At 44.5% G+C, this 22,661-nt stretch overlaps 1 protein-coding gene across 1 annotated transcript; it reads right to left on the reverse strand.

The window, feature by feature from the left end:
- Positions 1-236: 236 nt before the first annotated feature.
- On the reverse strand, positions 237-21,743 carry fbxw4 (F-box and WD repeat domain containing 4). Its single transcript, XM_068328090.1, has 9 exons — positions 21,391-21,743; positions 20,188-20,283; positions 19,583-19,762; positions 19,368-19,500; positions 19,209-19,294; positions 7,751-7,816; positions 3,519-3,659; positions 2,119-2,260; positions 237-2,022 (listed from the first exon to the last, which is right to left on the reverse strand). The coding sequence occupies exons 1-9, from the start codon at positions 21,573-21,575 to the stop codon at positions 1,888-1,890; spliced, it is 1,164 nt and encodes a 387-aa protein (XP_068184191.1). The 5' UTR covers positions 21,576-21,743; the 3' UTR covers positions 237-1,887.
- Between the last annotated feature and the right edge of the window lie 918 nt (positions 21,744-22,661).

The following is a 22,661-nucleotide window of genomic DNA, read 5'->3' on the forward strand; positions in this document are numbered from 1 at the left end:
CCAGCTTAACACGTTTATTTTAAATGGAATACCTTTGGTTTATTTCAAACAACTATTAAACAATTAGATTATTACCTACATATGTCAACAGGAAGTTTAACGTTCCACTGAAACATGAAGAGAACTCCACTTTTCCAGATCTCAAACTTTGGTATATTCACGTGTTTCAGTCAGAAAAGATGAGTGAATGAAGAGGAGACAGCTTGTTCAATTCAAAAAACTTTATTTGTCCCCAAGGGGCAATTGAAGGCACATAAAGCAGCAGTATTGGTGCAAAAGACAGGACTGGTGCACAAAAAAAGGAAATGCAGAAGTGCATCATTATTATTATTATTACTATTGTTCCGTTTGTCAGGAAGTCTTTGCCGTTTAGATTCTACAGCTGCATCCGAATAGATCCCCAGTGGTGGTGGTGGTGGTGGTGGTGGCTGATGACTCCGCTGAGACTGAAAACCTCAAATAGTGGGAAAATAACCAAAAAAACCCCACCAGATCTGGATGGAGTACTAACCACCCGCTGTGAGAAACACAATCCTACGAGTAAACCCGACATGTTTTTTACGAAGACGCCCCCACCCCCCATTTCTTGTCTCTATGATTAATTCAACTGCCAGGAGTCCCTAGGGGGTCGCATCTCCTGCATGGGTGTGCAATGTCTGTACGCACCCTGGCCAGTCCTCTCAAGCCACCCTGGTATATTAGCTAATGGATGGCGTATGATCTAATATATGCCATTAATGGCCAGCGTGGAAGCTCCACTCTCGGAGCCTCGTTTGACAGCAGGTAGACGCGGAGGTGGGCCAGACCGGGGCGCTCTGGCAGCGGTTCCTGACGCATCTCAGGTGAGAAGTGTGCTTTTAACTGAACAGAGGCGTTAAAAAAACATATTTGAACTGTGATGCTACAGAAATATGTTCTCCACCGCGACCCAACAGCCCAACTTGATTCAATCAAGTCTTACCCATTGCACCTTAATATAATCGACTCGGCAATGAGTTTAATAAAGTTTATTTTAGTTTGGTGGTAAAATAACTTTTGTCATAAAGTCTTTTGACAATAAAGTTAATATTATCAGTGACACTCCTGGTATCCATGGAACGGCTGCAACTATTTGAACTAAACCGACCTGATGAGTCCTGACCGGATGGATTCTTCTCTCCTTTACACTGACCACACACACACACACACACACACAAACTGTGCTGATGTGTGTGAAACACCAGGTGCACTGTATGTGTGGTTGATAATCCACGTGTGATGGCGTAGATTTGATTTCTGTCCATCAAATGGATCCTCACATTGTACGGAGTGGATTTGCAGGGTCAAACGCTCCAATCCCTCCTGACGTGTGATCTCAGGTGTTAAGGGTCAAATGTATGTAAACCTAAACAGTGTGTTTCCACAGTGATAAGATGGGTTTGTCAAGAGGCTAATGTGCCTTAATCCCCTCAAAGGCTTGGGCTGGGTTTGGGCAGCCACTCCACGGCGTTGAGGAGGAAAGGCCCGGCTTATTCTCTGCCTCCACAAACAGCTCGCGCCGCTGATTTTTATGTGTTGAGCGTTTGTGCCGGCGACGCCTGAAGCCAGTGGATTAGCCCTTTGCCGGCAGGCTCCGGCATGCTCCTCACCTACCCAACCAATGACTTCTTCTGGGCTCACTTTCAATGTTTTGGTTTGTCTTTGTCTGCGTTTATCTTTATCCTGGATGAAAATACCATTCACACTCACACTGGGTATTCGCAGGGATGCGAGGTGAGGCAGCAGCTTTAAATGCTAATAAAACGGGGCGGCCAAGTGAATCGATTTATATCGGCAAACACTATTTATTCTGAAAATAGACAGCTTTATTCCACAGATAAATACTAAGATTGTTTATGTGTGTGTGCATCATCTGACTGAGATGGGGTTCAGGCTAAAGTCCAGTGAGTGCAGGCAGGTGGCCAGAGCGGCGTACAGGTGAGTGCTGCTGAACCTCAGGCTGTACACCGGGCTGCTCCACTGGTCCGACCTCAGGTGGAAGAACTGAAACATCAAATCAACATAAAATCTTAAATCATCTGAGGTAACAGGAGTTTTTCACACGTTACCCCCCCCCCCCAGGGGATAAAACAAACGCACCTGCAGGCATTTAGTCTGACGCCTGTCCCACAGTCGCACGACGCCGTAGTGCGACGAGCCGCTGGCGATCATGTGGTTCCCGTCCGTCTGGATGCAGTACAGAGTGCTGTCGTGAGGCTCCTCCCACTCCATCACACACTTCCTGTTGGGTGAGTCCACACACACACATGTTCAGATGAAATGAGAAGAAGGACGACAACTGAGTTAAATTTAGTAAGATTAAAAAATAAACGACAGGACAAATGCAAATGAAAAGTGATGTAAAGATTTATTGTAAGACATTCAAATCTTATTCTAAAAGATTTTCAGTCTCTACTGTTATAATATCCTGATTTAAATACAGAAAAATTGAAGTAAACCAAAAATTGTTATCTTTAATGTCTGAAAACATCTCTGCTTCGAAGGAAGAGATTCCACTTAAGACTCAAATTCTAGATTACCTATGTGTGTGTGTGTGTGTGTGTGTGTGTACGTGCTATGGAAAACCCTATATGGTAGTTAACACAGAGGTCATCGTGTGTGTGTCTGTGTGTGTGTGGTTGACACTGCAGTGGTTGTGGTTAGGAGAGGGGAAATATTTTGGGGATAAGTATTTTCTGCTGATTGACATCGATCTTCCATTAGCGCAGCCTCATCAATAAGTGATGAAGAGACACTGGGGAGGGGGGAGAGGTCTGGAGGGGATGTCTGGAGGTCTCTCTCTATGGGGGGGGGGGGGGGGTCATTACTGTCATTACAATCTGGAAGTGAAAAACACAAACAGTCCACAGCCGCCAAGGCCGCCTACGATTCACGGCGAGACGGAAGGATGGGAACAAAAAAGTGACACAAAGAGAAGTTTTCTGAAACAGAACTCACAGCAGGTTCATTTTTAAAGTTCACAGAAAACGACTGAACATCGGAATCATCTTTAACTATGAACTCACACCCACTAATGCTTCAATAAAAACAGATAATTTGTGTTCTGTTCAGGCAATGTGGCGGACACCACGAGAGAAGGAAGGCGTTTTCATTTCATTCATCATTCATTAAATCTTTAACGCTCCATAGAGAACCTGAATCTATTCTGAACCCCCCCCCCCCCCGTATGACCCCGTGAGCTTTGAGATTTGACCGTATAAATTATTGATATCTAAAGAGGGACCCCCCCTCTGCCAAAGTCCCCGGAGTGATCTGACAATCAGATCTGATTTGTCTTACTTGACTGATCTCCTTGAGATACAACCTGGACGACCGTCTCTGCCCCCCCCCCCCCCCCCCCCCGGAGTATAAAGGCCGCACTTTAATATGAAGCCAGCAATACTTCAGCTGCTTTAACGAACCCTCTGGATTATTTTTCCATGAATACACACACACACACACCTAGAAATGAAACGGTTGAAACACAACAGGTGGCTTACCGGGGGCTGAGCCGGAGGTCCCACATCCGGATGAAGGTGTCGTAGCCGCAGGTCAGCAGCTGGAACGGCGACTCGAACACGATGTCCAACACGCCGGCGCCGCGACGAAACTGCGAGCCCAGACTGCACACACACTCCATCCTGTATGGGGGGGGGGGGGTGATGAGAGAGGAGACACATTCACACCACTTGTCCAGGTGTGTGTGTGTGTGTGAGAACTAAAAGTACGAACAAATGTGACCGATTCATTAGTCTCAGCATTCAAATGATGGAAAATGTGTGTGTGTGTGTGTGTGTGTGTGTGTGTGTGTGTGTGTGTGTGTGTGTGTGTGTGTGTGTGTGTGTGTGTGTGTGTGTGTGTGTGTGTTATCCGTCACTGGGTAGATGAGTGTGTGACGGCTGTGGGGTGATAAATAAGTGTGTGTGTGGTTGCTGCGGTGTGACCCGTGTGTGTGTGCGTGTGTGTGTGCGGGTCGAGCTCCCCGCGGCGGTACGCTCTTGTGATCACAGCGCCGCCCCCAGCTTGCTCCTCGCCTCTTGATTATTGGAGAATAACTTGCCCCTCAGCGGGGCGGATTATTGCAGAATAACTGCCTCTTTGTTGCCATTTAATACCCTCCATGACCGTGACTGTGTGCAACTCTGGCACGTTTGATACCTGCCCCGTAGCAACCATTTAAAGGAGTCCTCTGGCCTTGGTGACCGAGCGGGGCGCTGCGCTTCACTCGTGCCCCCCCCGCCTCGCCCCGGAGCTCAATCCGCAGGCTTGGGGCTGGTAATCTCCTAGCCTTTACCCCAGGGGGGCTTCTTATTGGACCAGGGCTTTCCCCACAGGTTGCCTTATTGGGTGAGAGCTTTCTCATTGCCGGGGTCTCATGACTAAGACCCGGACCGATGGGGAGTCTGTGATGAGGCTGGGGTGTGTGTCTGTGTGGGGCGGCGACCCCTCATTTTCCTCTTACCGCTAAAACCAAGGGGATTAGCAGCCGCCACACAAAAAGAAACTCATTCAGACCAAAGGGTGACGAGGCTGTTCATTCACAACTACAGTATTTTCCGCACTAAAATAATGTCTTCATCTCAGCGCTACTGCTTAAAAAGAAAAAAGACTCCAGCAATTCATAACCCCACCCTCAAAGATCAGAACCCGACTCCGACAAACAAAAAATCCCCAAAAAGGTCAGAGGAAAATAAAAAACAACTAGCCTTTCCATAAAAACGGACTCGACACCTGTGCGTGGATCATAAAGTCGGTAATAGCAGCGTTGCGACGAGCCGGAGCAAAGCGGGGCCAAAACAGCAGGGAGGCTCAAATTGGTAGGTCAGCGGGTTTTTTTTTACGGGCGGCGTGTGATTACAGGACGGAGGCGTCGGCGTGTCATCCGTCAAAACCCCAGCGGCGGCACAGCGTTCTGATCTGACCCTCGGCCGTAACGTCGAATTACTGGATAGCGTCGCACGGTGATCTCCGATTGGCTGAGTTCTCGAAAGGTTAGCGGAGTCTCGAGAGGATGTAGGATGTAACCGGCATTCTGGGTGTTGAAGGAATGTACCTTTGAGCGAAAGGGAATACCAAAGCCCCCCCGTCAGGTCGTTGTAGACTAATTACCTGATTATCAACATTATCGTTTTGCTATAACATCAAGGTGAACGTATCTGGACTGCTGCCACCTGCTGGTGAGGAGGTATTTCCTCTCCTGTGGACACGCGTTCAAGTTCAGGTTCGTGTTCCTGGCTGCTGGAGCTTTAACGTCTTTTTAGAAGTTTTTCAGCATCTAAGAAATCTCATACCAACACACCTGAGAGACAATCGCTGACTGAGTCCGTATGGATGTCGTTACCCACAAACAGAAATCCACACGGTCGGATAACAAGCACCGGAACGCAGGTAGTTAATGGAAGTAATCCCTTAATCTCGATACAGAAATGGGCATTAAAATAACGAGGATTCACAAGGAACCCGTCGGGTTTTGGGAGAGAAATAACTGATCGGGAACAATGCAGTTTGTGCTGCAGTGTGGCAGCTACTTTGGAGATGGGTAGACTGTTGACCCTGGGGGGGCACGAGGCTTAGTAATTGTTATGAAGGGGGCTGCTGGCTGTGTAACATACAGAGTCTAAGTCCTGATTTCAGCCTGTCTGGTCTCCCTGCAGGAGTCAGGTTGGCTTTAGGGGCCACACACACACACAGACACACACACACACACACACACACACACAATTTGTGAAAGGATTCATTAATGAATTGACAATGTTGGAAAAAAAGAAGAAAAAAAATAGAAGCAAAGGGAATTATCCCTTAGTGTGGGGACGGTTAAAGAAAAGCAGTGTGTGTGTTTTTGTGACAGAAGTGGTTAAGTCTGAGCTCTAAACAGGAGCCTGGGGACGGGCCCTCTTGTCAAAAGCCGTCAGACAGGTGGAGAAAAGGAAGCCCCGCTGAGGTTTTTACTCAAACTAAAACAAACAGAGGGGAGCCACGCAACCTGCTGCACATCCACCCAATTTAGCCCGCACCCCCAAGCTCCAGAGAGAGAGGCAGAGGTGAGTAATGTGGTGGTGGTGGTGGTGGGGATTCACCTTTAAAATGTCGCATAGACGTGTGCGCCGCAAAAGACAATACAGCCGCAATTTGTATAACAGAGCGGCTATGCTAACAGACGCTAACGCCCTGCTCCTTTCAGCGTGAGGAATGTCAGGAATCCAAGCCTGGCCATTTGATTGTAAAAAAAAAAAAAAAAAGAAAAAGAAAAGAGAAAGAAGGAGCGTTGCATTTCTAAAGGAACAGAGGGGCATCTTGGGAGTTGGGAGTGATGGGCCAGGCTCCTTCTCTTTGATGCTTTTTTCCCCCCTCTGTGTTTAGCCATGAGCGAAAACGCTGTGAAAAGTTCGGGGCGCTGCTCCGATGGCGCCACTTGTGTGGGATCCCGTCTATATGGATGATCAGAAGGCTTCTTTGTACAGGCGGGGTGGAAGAAGGAGAATAAATTTTAAGGAAGAGAGAAAAAGAGAAAAAGGTGTTAAATTAAATCAATACGGCCGACATGAGATCTCATTGGGAGCCCCTCCCCGCCCTGGGTTTCTATGGGTTTACAACCTGCTGTTGGGCTACTGGTGACAAATCAAAAACACAAGTCCGACTTCAGAGGTCATGTGGGGTTTTTTTGGAACTGCTGGGATATAAAAAGTCAAGACTTTTGGAGTGAATATAAAAGGTCCATATTGATCTAATTACCTTTCAGAAGGCCTATATCTATAATAAAGACCTGGTGGGGGTCAAAAACAGCCCCAGTCTCTATTTAGGGACATATTTTTGCGTCTAACCACCACAGACTATATAACCACATATTCAACACCTGTTCGACACAGGTGATAAAAGGTTAACTGGAGAGCAGTCGATTGGTCGACCACAATAAAATATCTACACCTCATATCTGGTTAACTGCCCCTTGTGAACAGGTCCACCCCCCCTACCTGACACTTCAACCTGCCCACCCATCCCTTCCTTCCCTCTCTCCCGATCTTTTCCCCCTCCTCATATTTCCCGACCATTTGGGAGCAGGAAGCAGCTTTTTGTGTGCGGCCCGGTGTTGTGTCACGTCGGCCCGTTTTAATTGGCTCAGGTAAAGCTGGGAATTACAGCCGCCCAGGCCGGGTTGTATCAGGTTTAAGCCTTTCCTTTCAGAGACAGGAATTTTCGGAGGCCCCTCATTTTGCAGCGCTCTTTGCTGCGGACTAGCGTGTTGCAGGGTGTTGTCAAACCTATGCTTCACTTGCTTTATTTTTTTTTACAGATAAAGGGAAACGCTGTTGTTGTGTTCATGCACTGATGCAGTAAAGCTCGATGTGGAAAAACTCTAATCAACAGAAGCCGTGCAGGAACATGAACCTGCTTTTTTTGCAGCAGAACCTGTTCATTGTCAGTGTTATGGACATTAAAATGAACCCAAAAACAGATTTTAAGTATTTTTGGACTGCAAACTGTCCCGTTATAAACAATCACTGCTGGGTAGGGACAGCATGAAAAAGAGGAGTCTGTAAAAGAATAGTTTTTGTACGATTGTGCATGTTATTAGTGATATGATGCTTTTTACAGGTAGAGGATTGAAGCTGAAGAGCGGGTGCATCGTTTCCTCAAACCTACTATTATTACATATATGAGAAAGTTTACTTTCAGAGGCGTCGATGTTCTGTTCAAGAGCTACAATCACAGCCGGAGGAGCTTCCCGACTCACCGTTCCACATCCCAGATACGAAGAGGGGAGAAGTTCTCACAGCAAGCGGTACCCGTCACAAAGGAGCTGCAAACAGAGGGGGGAGAGGAACAGAGAGGAATGAAACCACCCAAAAATGTAATAGAAAATATCCAGAGAATCATCTGGACCTGACAGAAGTCCAGTTTGGACGAAACAACATTCCAAAGTTTAAATACGTATATCGTCCACTTAAAGGAACAGGTCATCTACCTGAAGTCTGGTCTCCATCTCAATAAACAGGGTTTCTGCCAAATGATGAGGACGGCAGAATTTTGGGGTAACGGGGGCACAAAATTTCTGCTACATTTTTTACAAAAAAGAAACTCAATTGTCTGCTTGTTGCAAAAAAAATCATATATATTTGTTTACCATTCTAAATCTTGACCATTCATAACATTATATGTGATATATACATGATATATAATTCTTATATATTCTCATATATAATTCTTTTTGAGGTTAATTCCAAACAGTTGAACATTCGTATCCAATAAAACTTGAAAATAAAACATTTAATTTTATGTTCTGGCCACAATGTGGAACATGAAGATGATCAAGATCTAATTAAGCTTCAGGACCCTGGATAAGGGCCGATCATGTGAACAGGGCAAGAGCATTTAGCGTGATGCTAACAGTCTGTAAAAGGTAACATTAACACCCCATAGATTCAGATTTCACGTCATGTTAACATGACTCAGCAAATCTCAGCCTAACAGTTTGCTCTGATGTCAATAAACATGTGACTCAGCAAACCTAGAGACGTAGAAACCAGATGGGGGGATGATCCCTCCCTCGTATATACACTGTATGTATTAAGGTGTCAATGTCACTCCTATCTGTGATTGATTTGAAACTCCTGATTAGGTTTCCAGGGAGCTCGGAAGAGGAAGAAAACGACGACATCATCAGTTGTGATTATTTGTGTCGATTGATTAAGATGATTGGGGGCTTCGTTCACCGCTAACAACCAAAGCTCTGGAGCTACGAGTCTGCTCACTCAGAGCATTGACACAACGAAAGTAAAATGAAAACACATAGCATCACACACACACACACACACACACACACACACACACACACACACACACACACACACACACACACACAGTTTCCCAGCAGTAGAAAGGGGCGGAGCTGCCGCGGTGGTGATCCTTTGATTGGGGTGGCAGGTTGGAATTAGCGCCCCGGGTCTCCACAGTGAATGTCACGCATGCGGAGCGGTGGAGGGGCTGTGAAAGGACAGGGGTGGGGGGGCCGGGCTGATGAGGTGTGTTCGGGTGTTAGCGGCTTTAGAGAGGGTGGGGTGGAGGCCAGGGGTGCCGGTGGTAGGGGGGCTTCTGTTGGGCCAAGCCACAGGCTCAGGGCTTAGTGCCCTCCTACGGGGTTGACGGACAGGGGGGAGGACCTGCATTATCAGGGGGGGGCAACGATTTAAAAAAAAAAAAATTATTTGGCTGTTGCTCAGATGTGATTCCCTAATCTTTATGTGTCTTGTATTTCAGCATTTGGGGGGGTGGGGGATTGTGGTGGTGGTGGTGGGGGGCTGAAGGAAGCTGCTGGCATCAACACACAGGGGTAAGGGGTGCTTTGCATTTGGGTTGAGGGGGTTGGTCAAAGGGGCAGCAGAGTAAACCAGGTCTGGGTGGGGTGGGGGTGGTGAGGTGTGGTTGGGTGGGTGGGGGGGCAGCTTAATGGGCCTGACAGCTGTCTGTCAGGCCCATTAAGCTGCACAGTCCACTGGCAAGCCCCCAGTAATTAGTGTTGGGTAAACTCATTTATGGTCCAAATGGGTCGGGCAGGGCCAGGACCAGTATGCACGGTGGGTGACCTTTGACCCCGCTGACACAGGATACAATAGGGTTATGGTCACACTCGCTATCTGGACCCTATTACTCTCCATTACTCAAATTACTCACCCCTCACTGGGCCACGGCGCTGGCAGAGGCAGGGCAGGGGACGGCCGCCATACAATGAGGGGACGACTTCCCCCTACCTCCCCCCTACCTCCCTCCCTTACCCGTTCTGAAGCAGCGGCGAGGCCTGATCTGGGGTCAGAGCTCGCACTGATATTATAGCTGCTAAGGTCAGAGCCTCTCTCGCCCGAAATGTGCAAACACACACACACACACACACACACACACACACACACACACACACACACATAGTAAAATCTGACCAAACTGAGTGAACTCTCCTCTGTCCAATCCCGTGCCCCCCCCACCCACCTTAGTCCTCCCCCCTCATCATTAGCAGCATGCTGGGCCTCCGCTGCCGTTTGGGTAACCTCATCAGCTAGCTGCATTATCTAAGGGCCTGTGTGGCGGGGTCACGCCAACCAACGGGGTCCACACTGGGAACACAACCACACACACACGCGCACACACACACACACACACACACAGGCAGTGCCGTTTGGACCGCCTCCACTCAACGGTCCCAGCTGGGTTTAGACCGACACCCTCGCACACACACCTCTGCCAGCGTTCAAGCTACCACACACACCTGATGGTGGAGACAGAAATGATACACTCTCTATATTTTGCACACTTTGTCTCCTCTCATTCTCCTGAAATCACCAACACAACTAAAACTGAGTCTGAGTCACACTTACAAATTATTATCCTCTATATTTATATATTATTATCTGGAATTTTAGTGCTTTTAATCATCTTCTGCAAAATTAAAATCACTAAAAAATTAAATCGAGGACGTCATCACAAAGTTTATATTTGTGAAACGGCATATAAATGGAGCAGCTATCATATAAATGCTTTATTTGAGTGTATTATTATTGACTATATACGCTATTACAATGGGATCGTCATATAAAGGGTTACCCAGTTTATTAACTGGCGTCAACATGAGATGGAATAAAGTTAAAAACGGAAGAATGGAGGAAAATAAATCTGTTAAAATGCCAGCTGTGCTCTTAATCTCATAGTATTTTAAATATAAACCATTTATTATCCAGAATACAGAAGCCTTCCTCAGCAGCTCCTTTATAAAAGACTGGGATGCACTTGTGATCCTGACTGACAAGTGACTTAAATTCTTGCCTTCAATAATGGCCGGCTGGACTGTTGTTGGAATTAGGGAATTCCAAACAAGTCTTCTATTAAGGAGACATAATACAAACACAAAAAGTAAGTCAGTATTTATCTCAGCCTCTGCCCCGAGGACCAATTACACATGAATGCAGGAGCACAGCCCACATCCCCGCTCTGGGAATGTGGAGGCATTTGGCTCTGGACTCCAGGGGCGGTTTAGCTTTGCCCCGTCACCCACCGCCCCCACCACCCCTCAGAAAGGAGGGTTGTTAATTTGTTGCGCTTGACCCCGGGCTTTGTGCCCGACGTGTATCTAGTTTGTAAAAAGTGCTTTTATCTGCTTTCTAAATATGTCTGAGCTCAAAGGGTTATGATGCTTTTATATCGGTCAGGGAGGGAGACAATGGTCAAAGGGTGCAAGTTCTGACCCCTGCTGACACACACAGACACACACACACACACACACATACACGCACACACACACTCTTGCGGGCTCTCTTTCACTCCCTCGCCCTTTCTTATGCACTGATGTGCATGGGCAAACATATGCATCCCCATAACACGCACTTTCTCTTTCACCAATTCACACTAGTTTCCATGCACGAAAACACACACACACACACACACACACACGCGCGCACACACATGCACACAAACAGCCGTATGGTATAGCCAGACCCTGTTGTCCCATCCCCACCCCCCACCCCACCCTTGAGGTCCTTTTGGCTTCTGTTTGTGTCTCCTGTGTGCGGGGTCACCAGGACATTCCTCAGCCGGCCCCTCGGCTCTGTTCATCCAGCTGGAACAGGCCGGGGACCCAAAACCGGCCGCACACACCAGACGCCCCAAGATAACGCTAGCTAGCTGAACCTGGAATTCTGGGAAGAACAATAACGATCATCCATAACGTCACAAAGTTCCTCTAAGTGGCGACAATGACAATAAAAACTGTTTTCTGTTCACACCTGTGCTGACCTGTGCGGGATAACGCTCCAACTAATCTGGGATTAGGCTACGCTAATTAATGTAGCGCCCAAAGGGGTTTCTTGGGATGTAAATCAGGTCAGTTCTATCCAAGTCGGAACCAATAAAAGTTATTTCTTTCCAAGAAGATCCCATCTAGACTATCATCTTTATTCTACAGCTGAAAACGAACCAAGACAACGATGGATTCTTCACAAGGAGCTGGAAACGCATTTAATAAACAAGGAGGTGTTGTTTTTTCTCATCACCTGTTAACTCTGAATATATAGGGGATGCTTCCATTGTACTGCATACATCATAAATGACATGTTAGAGTTCAGATTAATCTATTAATCTCCTTTTTTTTTTGTGCTAATCTCCAGTAATTCACTGTTGTTCGCCAGATGAATAAATCCTTAATCTTACACCCTGATGGTGTGATTGATTAAGGGTTTAATTAATACTAATTGATAGATACTTCAGGAGGTAACACACTTCACTGCACTGAGGAACCTCCCCATGCAGACCCAAAAACACAACTACTCAGACTTCAACCGATCGACGCTTGATTTGTTTTTGCGAACTCCAGGACGGTTTGAAGCAGAAACGAAAACAGCATCGAGCCAAAACCAGTTAAAAGTGACAATCCGCTCATAATCCGGTGACATTTTCGGCGCGAGTCGGTGAAAGGCGGGGGTCTCTGTGACAAGTGGTTGTATGGTCGGGGTCAGCCAGGAGCGCGACTGACAAGTTTTAAATTGGGAAGCACTAGAAGCAGAAGCTTCAGTGATCACAGAGCTTTGTCCTGCTCAAAATGTGGTGGGAGTGACGCTCATTAGGATAATGTGCTGTATGAATAACACCAGCAGCGGCAGCCATCACACACTCCCACGCTGTTTGGGCCGCGCCGCGCCGGGATCGATACGCGTCGACTTCAGCAACTGGGTTCAACGATTTTTGGTTAATGATTCCAAAACCTGTCCATGTATACGTTTAATTAAATTATTTGAAAAGTCCGCACTCATCGGGTTTGTATCTGCTGCGGGGGTCCAGGTGAGAGTGAGAAGTTGCACAAGAATGAACACATTTTCATGGAAAAATGTCTAAAATTAAAAATTATTTGAATTATTGAATGAAACCTACAAACTCTTCGGTTGCAGCGTCATTAATGTGAGACCGATGTAAACAGAAATATGAAGGTTTTAACTGTTTGTCATCATCTTCAATGAGGGCTTATGATATGGTAAAATTATATTTTAGTTATTTTAGCTTCATACTTTTATTATTTTAATCATAAAATTAAATTGTTGGTATATAAATAGTTAATAAGGTCCAGGCCCCCTTGTGTGTGTGTGTGTGTGTGTGTGTGTGTGTGTGTGTGTGCTACAGGGACCTGTACTCATGCGTTTGAACTAACAACTAACTAGAGTGCGCCTTCTTAATTTCGGTTCGGGGATCAAATCTGTATATCACTTTTTTTTAAAAAAATTAAAACTAATTAAATAATGTGACAAAAACTATTTTTGTTAATCGTTTCAAAAATTACTCAAGTAATACAAATATGTTAGAAATGTAATTTTTAAATAACATGCGTCAGACTCAGAATCCTTTATTGATCCCTAGGGGAATTTGCTTTATGATCAGCTCTAGACAAAGGACGCCTACTTGATATTATTCAGTATTCTGACATTATCCATTTTAAACAGTTGTGTACTTTTGTGTGTTTGCATCATATTTAATGTACGTCTAACTTTGTCCTGCAAAGTGAATGCATGAAAACACTCTTCCCTTGTAAACCTGAGACCTGAGAACACCTGTATGAGGCCAGCATATAATGAGAGGTCTTTATATGCTGTGTGTGTGTGTGTGTGTGTGTGTGTGTGTGTGTGTGTGTGTGTGTGTATGTGCATGTGTGTGTTGTCAGTATGTGTTTATGTGCGTCGTAAGTGTGGGGTGTCTGCAAGGTGTGTCTCTCTGCAAGAGAATGTAGGCCTGCAATGTGTGTGTCTGCATGAAGCGATCTGGAATGTAAGGTGTGTGTGTGTCTGTGTGTGAGTGTGTGTGTGTAATGAGGGGGTTCAGAGGGAGCTGTGATTATTCTCGCCTCCTGCAGTGTGGGTCCTCTAGCTCTGTGGGCCCCTAGGAAAGCGCCCTGTATTTAGCGTGTGGGAACGCACATTCTGCCCCCTTATTGCTGCATTGTTGCAGCCTCGCTCTTTTCTTCTCTTTTTTTAACTAATTGAATTCTTGACTCCTGAGCCACAGGGACGGCTCGGGAGAGACCAAAGAGAAAGACATGAATTTCAGGCTTTTTCTTGCTGTTGAGTGGGGCAGAGCAGTGGGGGTGAAATTGGAGTGTGTGAGGTTGGTTTGTTGGTGGCGGCGGTGGGGGTAGCAGTCGGAGAGAAGGGGACGGCTCTGGCTGGCTGGGTGGCTGCTATGGCGTCACCTTGTACTTTGATACTGGAGGTCAAAGGTCCCCCCCCCACGCCACCCCTCCCAGCGGTGCTGAGAAAGTGGCGAATTGGGGACGGTTTATCCAACAATAAATTTCTCCTTTTAGAAAGTTTCAAAAGCGCCTTCGGCCTCTGCGACATCTTTGTAGTTGTGCTTGAGGAATTCGAGACAAAACAATTGTAATCCCCTCCCTGTTCTCACCTCTCTTCAGGGTAGCTTCTCCCTTCACTGGCTTCTGCCAGACCCCCTTCTCCACACTAGTGGTCAGTGTAGCGTGCACCCCCCACATGCCAAACCCCAACACCAGCTCCAAGTGACGATACCCACCTAATCTGGCAGGAATCCTGACAAACATGCTTGGAGCTCAGCATAAGAGTCTGACAAATTAACAACACTAATGATTTTTATTTGTGACACGGACTGTAAATCTAAAACAAATACATCCATCGATCCCATCTTTTGTTGATTTGTCAATACGAGCAGCAAAATAGCAAAAGTTCAGTTTATCCAACTGAAGAATAAGTGGTGGACGTTCTTTGTGGATTAGATCCTTTACCAAATCCCGATTCCTAGAAACTTGGAAGACTGTATAAACCTTCAATATAAGCAGAATGCAGCCATTATTATACTTTTAGCAGAGTCTTAATGTTCTATCGTTTACACTCTTGTGTCAGGATGAACCTCATCCCTGATGGATGGAACCTTTCAAAAACGCCCAATCCTGAAGCTATCACCTGTTACCAGTTCACCTGTTTAGCTGTGGAATGTTCCAAACAGGTTTTTAATGACAAGTACACATTTTTCCAAGTTATTAGATTTGTTTTCGAATACCTGGAATATTTGTGTTAAACATACTCCGTGCTAACTGTTAGCTAACAAGCTAACAACACCCTGGAAACAATCCTGAACAAAAGCAAATGAGCGATACCCCAATCCTAAACTCAACCTCGTGTCCACAGTAAATAACTAAAAGCCGGACAAGCATGGCTTGTCAAAGAAACCCTGTCAGCCGTGACTCCGTGTGAGAGCTGACCCGCCGCTACACATTGCTGCTGCTGGCCAGCCTTACCTTTAAAAACCTGTTGGGTCTTGTTTGAATGAGAGCCAAGTCTGCAGGAAACACCTCAGTCAATTATTAACTACCCACCTGCCCCACTTCCTATTGCCTGGACCTGCAGAATGCAGGCTTACAGTACAGGGAATGGGAGACAGCAAGAAAGAAAGGTAAACAAAACACTCATCCCTAATTTATCATCATAGTTTAAAGCACGGCCGTAACAGAGTCGTATCTGGTCTCATCAGTCAAGAACTTGAGCAAAGCAAGTCCTCCCTCCAGAAGATGGTTGAGACTGCTTTTAAGCAGGAGCAGCATCACAAAGGTGGACCAACCTGGACCTGCTTTGAGACTGGGAGGAGCAGGTGAGGCCAAAAAGTGAGGATGAAATCTTTTTCAGATTAAACAGACTGACAGAAGCTGTCTGATTAAAGGGGAGGTAAGACTCCCAACAGAGGGGGAGAGGTCAGGTGATGAGGCAGTAGGACCCCTGAAAAGGGATGAAGATAAAGTTGTGCCCCAAATGTGGAGACTAACACATCATTGTCTTCTGGGATTGCTATTTTGGAACCATAGGGACAGTTGGTGAATGCAGTTCTACTGGCTAGAGGGGAAAGGACTTCCTATTTGATTTGGAATTCAGGGGATTTTGCAGCACAATCTTTTGCCAGAACCTACCTGATACTCTTCTGATGGTGAAACAAATCACATCCTAGGTGTTGCACCAAGAAAGGGCAAGTAGAAAACTAGTCTACACACAAATAAAAGCTCTTATCAGAGACAACTGAAGATGACTTATGACGAAGAACCACAACCCCAGATGGTTCCAGGGTGGATTTTCCCATTAATTCACGGATGTAAGAACATCAAAGAAGAAGCAAAAACGTCATTGATGAATTCATGAATTCTTCAGTTCCTGCCAATAAAAGCAACATTTGAAATATTGATCATGTAGGTTTCATGGGGGGGGGGGGGTGCCAAACAAAGTTGGGTTCTTCAAACAACACCTGAAAACGTGCACTGATGTAGTTTTGGAATTTGACATACAGATAAAAAGATCTTCAATCAAAAACTTTTATTCATTTTAGTTGAAAATCAAGTTTTCAACTTCAATTTTTAAATTCCACACTCTTACTTTAGGTATTTTTGATGTAAAATAGGAAAGTAAAGTTAGACTCTCCACATTGTGGCAGAGGGATCTGTAGAAAACCGTGGACTGCACAGCTTTAAATAGACAAAAGAAACAGATAAGCGAAAAACGCATCTGACCCTATTCTACCTCCTACAGCGCCGCGTTTCATTTCACTGACCCCGTCCAATATGAGCTCCAACAGAGACTACCAGAACGCAATAAGTGTGGAAAAAGAAATACAAGTACTTAAAGGAAAAGGTCAAGGTCTGTGGTTACTGATAGGATCAATATCTTTTCCAAGGCATGGACGGGGGCGACCGCCCTGCACTAACCTTGGCATTTCACTGCAGCCATAATAATCCGTCTAAATAGACCCAGAGATGGTATCCAGTAGGGAAATAAAACAAGGGATGGAAACAGAGGTGGGACGTGTATGTGGTGGATAGAGTACTGTTAAGACTTCAAGATTATCTGCAATATGCAATGAAAACGAAATGACTTTTATCAGTTAATGTCAGTAGCATTTAAATCCAGAAAAAGCTCAGAACAATTTGTGTAACTTGTGTGGTTCGGGTGGAAGCCGTGAAGCAGGGACGGTTCCATTTCACACAAGCTGCTCTGCCTCTCTTCCTCCCGTTCGGTGGTGGGGGGCCTGCTGTGAAGGCAGTCACCATTCACCTTTAAGCAGTGTGCAAATCTGTCAAAGGGGCACATGCCACCAACAAATGCTACTGTTGAAGAGAAAGAGTTATGACAACTGTCCGGGTCGTACATCTGGGAAGAGAATTAGCTTCCTGATGGGAAACCACACAGGCTGCTGGGGCCAGAGTTGAAAGCAAAGTTAAAATTAACAAAATAAGAGCATATCTTGTGTGTTATCACATAACAATGGAATATTAAGATTGGTATTGTGACAAAGTCACTAAAAGCTATCAACACGTCTCAATCACATGGATATCAATGAGAAGCAAGGATCTATAATCAGTTCTCATTCTTTTTCATTTTAATTTTATCTCATGTAATTTCTGGAGTGTGTTTCCCTTGTCTTAGTTCTATTTATTGCTTAGAAATGTTTAGTTTTAGTTTAGATTTGATGGTTTAAAACTTAATTTCAGTTGTAAATGAAGAAAAATGAAAGTTTTAACTTAGTTTTACTTACAGCCTCCTTTTTCAGGAACCCACTGGAGGTTTCATTACTTACAATGGGGTCCACAAGTGGGTTTCATTGGTTTATCATTGAGTTGACACCTGCTTTCCAGAAGAGTTTTAATTAACCAGGCCATTGGTCAGCAAGAGGTAGGGAGAAGGTTTCCATTATGAGGGGGTGGCAGGCTGAAGCACAGTCTGCTATTTCAGCCAGCAAATTGGAGAATTAATGATGTGAATAATCTGCCTGTTGCTCTTAGATCTGAGAAACGCTCTGAGGCCCGGATCAGGCAGACGAGGCCACCGTCCACGCTCGCCGACACGCAGGACTTACTGCCCTGTCTTTTCACCACATCTTTATTTATTTAAGACTCAACTAAGATGAGGTTTTTCTTTATATTCTTCTTATTTTTTATATTATACCAATTTAAAGCAGCTAGTAGGAGTAACCTGCTTCTCTCATCTGCTTCTATGTCATTTAATTTATACTGAAATGAAATGAAATAAACCTCCAGTCAGTGTGTTGCTATGCTGAACCCATAAGCGCTAACTATATATTAAACTTGCCTTTCCTCCACCCTCCAGCTTCACACAGAGCAGGTAATTATTCACTGAGAGCTGTGATGTTTCCACTCTGCAGCCGGACTGACAAACACCTGCCTCTCCGCCGGACCGACAGGTGATAAAGTCAGGATACTATTACAACGCTCTGCATCTGTCCGCCTGCATGACATCAATGCTGCGGCTGAGTGTGTGCAAGAGTGTGTTATTAAGTGTCCGGCTGTAAATATGGCTGACAAATCAAAGGCTCTTCTAAATCACCACTACAAAGAATCTCCCTCTGCTCTCTGGAGACCGATTCAGTCGGTACCGTCACGGATATTTTAACGTCTCACACCAGTGGTGGGAACCTTTACAGCTCTATAATCCGTGATGTGGACAAAAATGTTTGGCCAAACATCACACGATTAGTTTAATAGATAATCAAGAGCAATGATGATTCAACAGTAGTAAAAATCTGGTAGTTTTTGGGAAAGACTCCTGAAAATTGTGGATCTGGATTGTCTCCAGAAGAATTCACATCTTTAAAAATAGAAGAAAAAAAAGCCATTTCTAACTTTCTGAGTAATCCTGTTGACAATGAATAATATATGCAGACAGACATAAACTGTAAATACAGGAACTTAGTTTACCACGTAAGGAAAAACAAAGCTGAAACAGTCAAAGAACTATTTGTTCTCAGAGAATCAGCTTGAATCAGGGGACCATACAAAAAAAACCCAAAACCCTAACTTCCATCCATGGTGTCAAATCAGTCGGGAAAAAAAATCATGGTAGAAAAATGTGAATGAAAAGACGGAGAAAACCTTTCTGCTAATGAAGGAGGAAATAAAACACTTAAATTTAAACGTTGGTATCAAACAGTAAAGCAGAAGTTCAGAGATCCTGGTGGGACCACAAAGTGAAACCTCCCCTCCCGATTAGGTCTGCCACCAGATCACGTTACAGTATTACAGCTCCTATTACACCTTCATTGTGTTCAAACAGGCAGGGTAAAGGTGCACCAGGCCCACCATGAAAAGTTTTCCATCTCCCACAGATTCTGTTAAACTCTTGGGAATCTTTGCTGATGCTTACCTCAGTGTGGGATTAATAGCAACAGACCAAACTCTGTCATTCATGACAAGTGGGTCTCTGCGCCATTTGGAAGCCAAAGTCCAAATCTAGAGAAACAGACGTCACCGTTAAGGAGCTGAAGTGTAACTCATGCAGCTGTGACTGTAGATGCGTTCTAACCCGAACTGTCCGGTCTCTGGATCCACTGACGATGAGTCCATCTTTAGCGTCCAGGCAGTTGACTTCCTGGTTGTGACCTGATAGGTCCAAAGTCATGCCACCCTTCCTGCTGCGGACCAGGATCCTGCCGTCGCTGTCACAAACACAGGAGTCATTTTTACGACTAGTTTAGAACCATTTTTAATCGCAATGAGAACAATGAGGGCAGGAAGTACCTTCCGCCGCTGATCAGGTGAGAGTCTGTCACGACAAAGCGACACACGTCACCCTTGTGGCCTGAGAAGATCTCAAACGGTTTACGCTGAGGTCGCCCTTGGCGCAGATGGTACGCTCTAATATCGGCAGCCTGAGACAGAAACAGCGTACTTTCATCCAGCTGCAACCATGGCAACAGTCTGAAGTCAAGATATTGAAGAGATACAAGATTTATAAATGAACAGGTTACACTTCGCTTTGTCTAGATCAGTGGTCCCCAGCCCTCGAGCAGCGGACCGGTACCGGTCTGTGGGTCAATCGGTACCAGGCCGCACAGAAAGAATATTAAATTTTTATCTGATTCTGAAAGATTTTTTGGTCGCTTTTTGAGATGCTTGCCTCGGTCACATGACAAACTTCCTTAAGGTCCACTACAGCCACTAACACAGAATACATTACAGCTAACTTGAAACTCCCAAGCTAGCAAAACAAACGTTGTTGCAATGTTATGAGGACACTGCTAATAAAGTTGATACACAATGGATTCAAATTGTTGCAAAAAAGGTTGGGGACCACTGATCTACGTGACAAAAAAATTAAGCCTTTAAAAAAATGAGTTACCTACATTACTTTCCATTTGAGGGGAATATCCTTTTTGCAGACCCCGTTATTCCAGTTTTGAGCTGTCTTCACTCTGTCTTTCAGGGGGATGTGACGATATCTGCAAACACATTGGAGAATCTCGATAGTAGACATCATTTATATGATTTATAGACATTAAATGAACATGTGATAGAAGCTCCATCTTGTTGTAATAACTAATGAAACAGGTTAAAGTTCAACTCCCCAGTGGATAATTACACACTAGTGGTTGTTCAATGACATTAGATATATATCACTGAAGGGTCTCTCATGCCATGGAGTTTAACGGCTACTTATTTTGTCACACTGAGGCTCTGAACAGGTGTCACAGGGTTAACATCTCTGAAACAGCCTGGAGCCATTGGAGGGGGAGGACTGGTCCGTCCGGTTCATCAGGTCAACAAATAGCACCATTAACGTCTTATAGATTCTAGTTCTTTTTTAACAACTCATATCTTACTCTCTACAGAGAGCTTTAAAAGTCTAACATGACTGAGTTTTAACTCGGGTGTCTTGGGGTTTACTTGTGTTCTCCTGTTTACCCAAACAGCAGCTCCGACAAACACAATATGAATCCAGGAAGGAAACGGAAGGTGAACCCAAATCTACTAAATCCACCAAAGCTTGGATTTGGAATAAGTTACGATCCCCTAACTCGAACCACGTAAAAACAATCTCTGGTGGACTTGGACGAATGCGGCGCCGCGGGCCTTTGCAGGCCTCGACCCCTCCAGTTTTCCAGTGAACGCTGCCAGAAGTTGGGGTCTGAACATTCATCACATCTGCAGGAGGTCATCACAGATAAATGATTTCCACAAAGCAACACATTAAGGGCTGAATCATTTACTGATGGCAGTCAAGGCTGGGTTTTGTGTTGTATTTGGGGTAATAACACTTGTAATGAGCTATTTAAACTTCGCATTTTCTCATAATAAACAGCTGATAGTATATTTTGCCTCTAAATGTTATACACAATGAAGAATGAATATTGTTTTTTCACTTGTAACCGACTGAAAGCTACTGGTGTCAAACCAGTGGGGCTAACTTTGGGTGTGTCTCCTAGAATAGCCCGTGGCTACTGTACACACAGGGATATAAACAAACAAGCTAACACTATGTACTGTACATGAGCAGAGATGCTAAAGCTAAGCTACAAATACACCACAGGGTTCTCTGGTTATCTTACATGTCCGTTCCATTCCGAGTAATTCCAGTGTTTAAAAACTCTTTAGCAATCTTCCTCCACACAGCGTCCCGGTTCACGAAGTGGTAGATAGTTTTACAAACTTGGGAGAGGCGACTTAGAGATTTGTAGTCCAGGTATGACAGGATAAGGTAGAGAACGTCCTCTGGAAGTTGGGCAAACAACATGGTGGGTGCCCCTCCGGCACCGCCGAGCCCCCCGAGAACGCTCTGTGTTCGGGTGTAGGTGGTGAAAATTCCCCTTTACTCTGAAAATTTGCGAAAACGGATGATAACGAAGGTAAACGACATTCCATCTTTCAAGACGAGAGCGAGGTCTGCGAAACAGGAAGTAGCGATGCAGCGACGGAGAGCGACGTCGTCATACGCGTCAGTACGTGATGACGTAACAGATGTGCGTCTGTGTGAGCCACATAGAGAAAGCCCGTACTATGAGGGCTTTTATTTATACTGTACTGTATGTATGTATTTTTATGTGTATGTATATTTTTAGGTAAAGAGATACTAGTAAATAAAAAATAAAAAATACATATTTTTAAATATATTTTGTTACAATCTATATAAGTTTCAGTGTAATATTCTCTTTGATTGATTGATTAATAGAGTTTTAGAATCAGAAATAAACTCATCATGGAACGTACAAAAGCAAGTTTTCATTTTTGATTTTATGTTTATAACATTTTACATTTCATATGTTTTGTTGAAACAAACGAGCACCCAATATTTGTCAGCTCATTAAATTATCTGAATATCATCAATAATTCTTGTACTTTCTTAATATTTAATCAATTTAATTACTGGTTACAGGTGCAAGTAAGAGGCAATTCCGGGCAAGGCCCGAATGAATTACAGTATTATAAAATGAGGGATAAATTAAATCTCATCACCATCTACAAAAATAATTTCAGATTTAATGAGTAAACCTTTGTTAGAATAATAAATTAAATTGAAATCTTTCAGGGGCCTTAGAGATGGGCTTATTTCATAAAATGTTTGAACATGTACAATATGTTGTCAGATGAAATGAAGATTTCTTGGTTGAGGTGATGACTGTAAAAAGTAAGTAATTCATTAATTAATCAATAAATTTACTTATTATCACAAAAGCAGAAAACCAATGGCTTCCACAGGAATCTGAAACACATTCAAATAATTTAATGAATTAAGGCAGCATTCAGTCAGGCATTCACTCTTCAACTTTGAAAGGGTCAGCACACACAAATTTTAATATTATTTAGTCATTACTGAGCTTAA

Source organism: Antennarius striatus, chromosome 11, assembly GCF_040054535.1.
Source record: "Antennarius striatus isolate MH-2024 chromosome 11, ASM4005453v1, whole genome shotgun sequence".
Classification (NCBI taxonomy): domain Eukaryota; kingdom Metazoa; phylum Chordata; class Actinopteri; order Lophiiformes; family Antennariidae; genus Antennarius; species Antennarius striatus.

Excerpts from the sequence above, each read along its gene's own strand:
- fbxw4 (XM_068328090.1), bottom strand. The coding sequence starts at position 21,575 with ATGTTGTTTGCCCAACTTCCAGAGGACGTTCTCTACCTTATCCTGTCA. Across the intron at positions 2,261-3,518 it reads GACCTCCGGCTCAGCCCCCG|GAAGTGTGTGATGGAGTGGG; the intron begins GTAAGCCACCTG and ends CTCACCCAACAG. Across the intron at positions 2,023-2,118 it reads GTCAGACTAAATGCCTGCAG|TTCTTCCACCTGAGGTCGGA; the intron begins GTGCGTTTGTTT and ends TTGATGTTTCAG.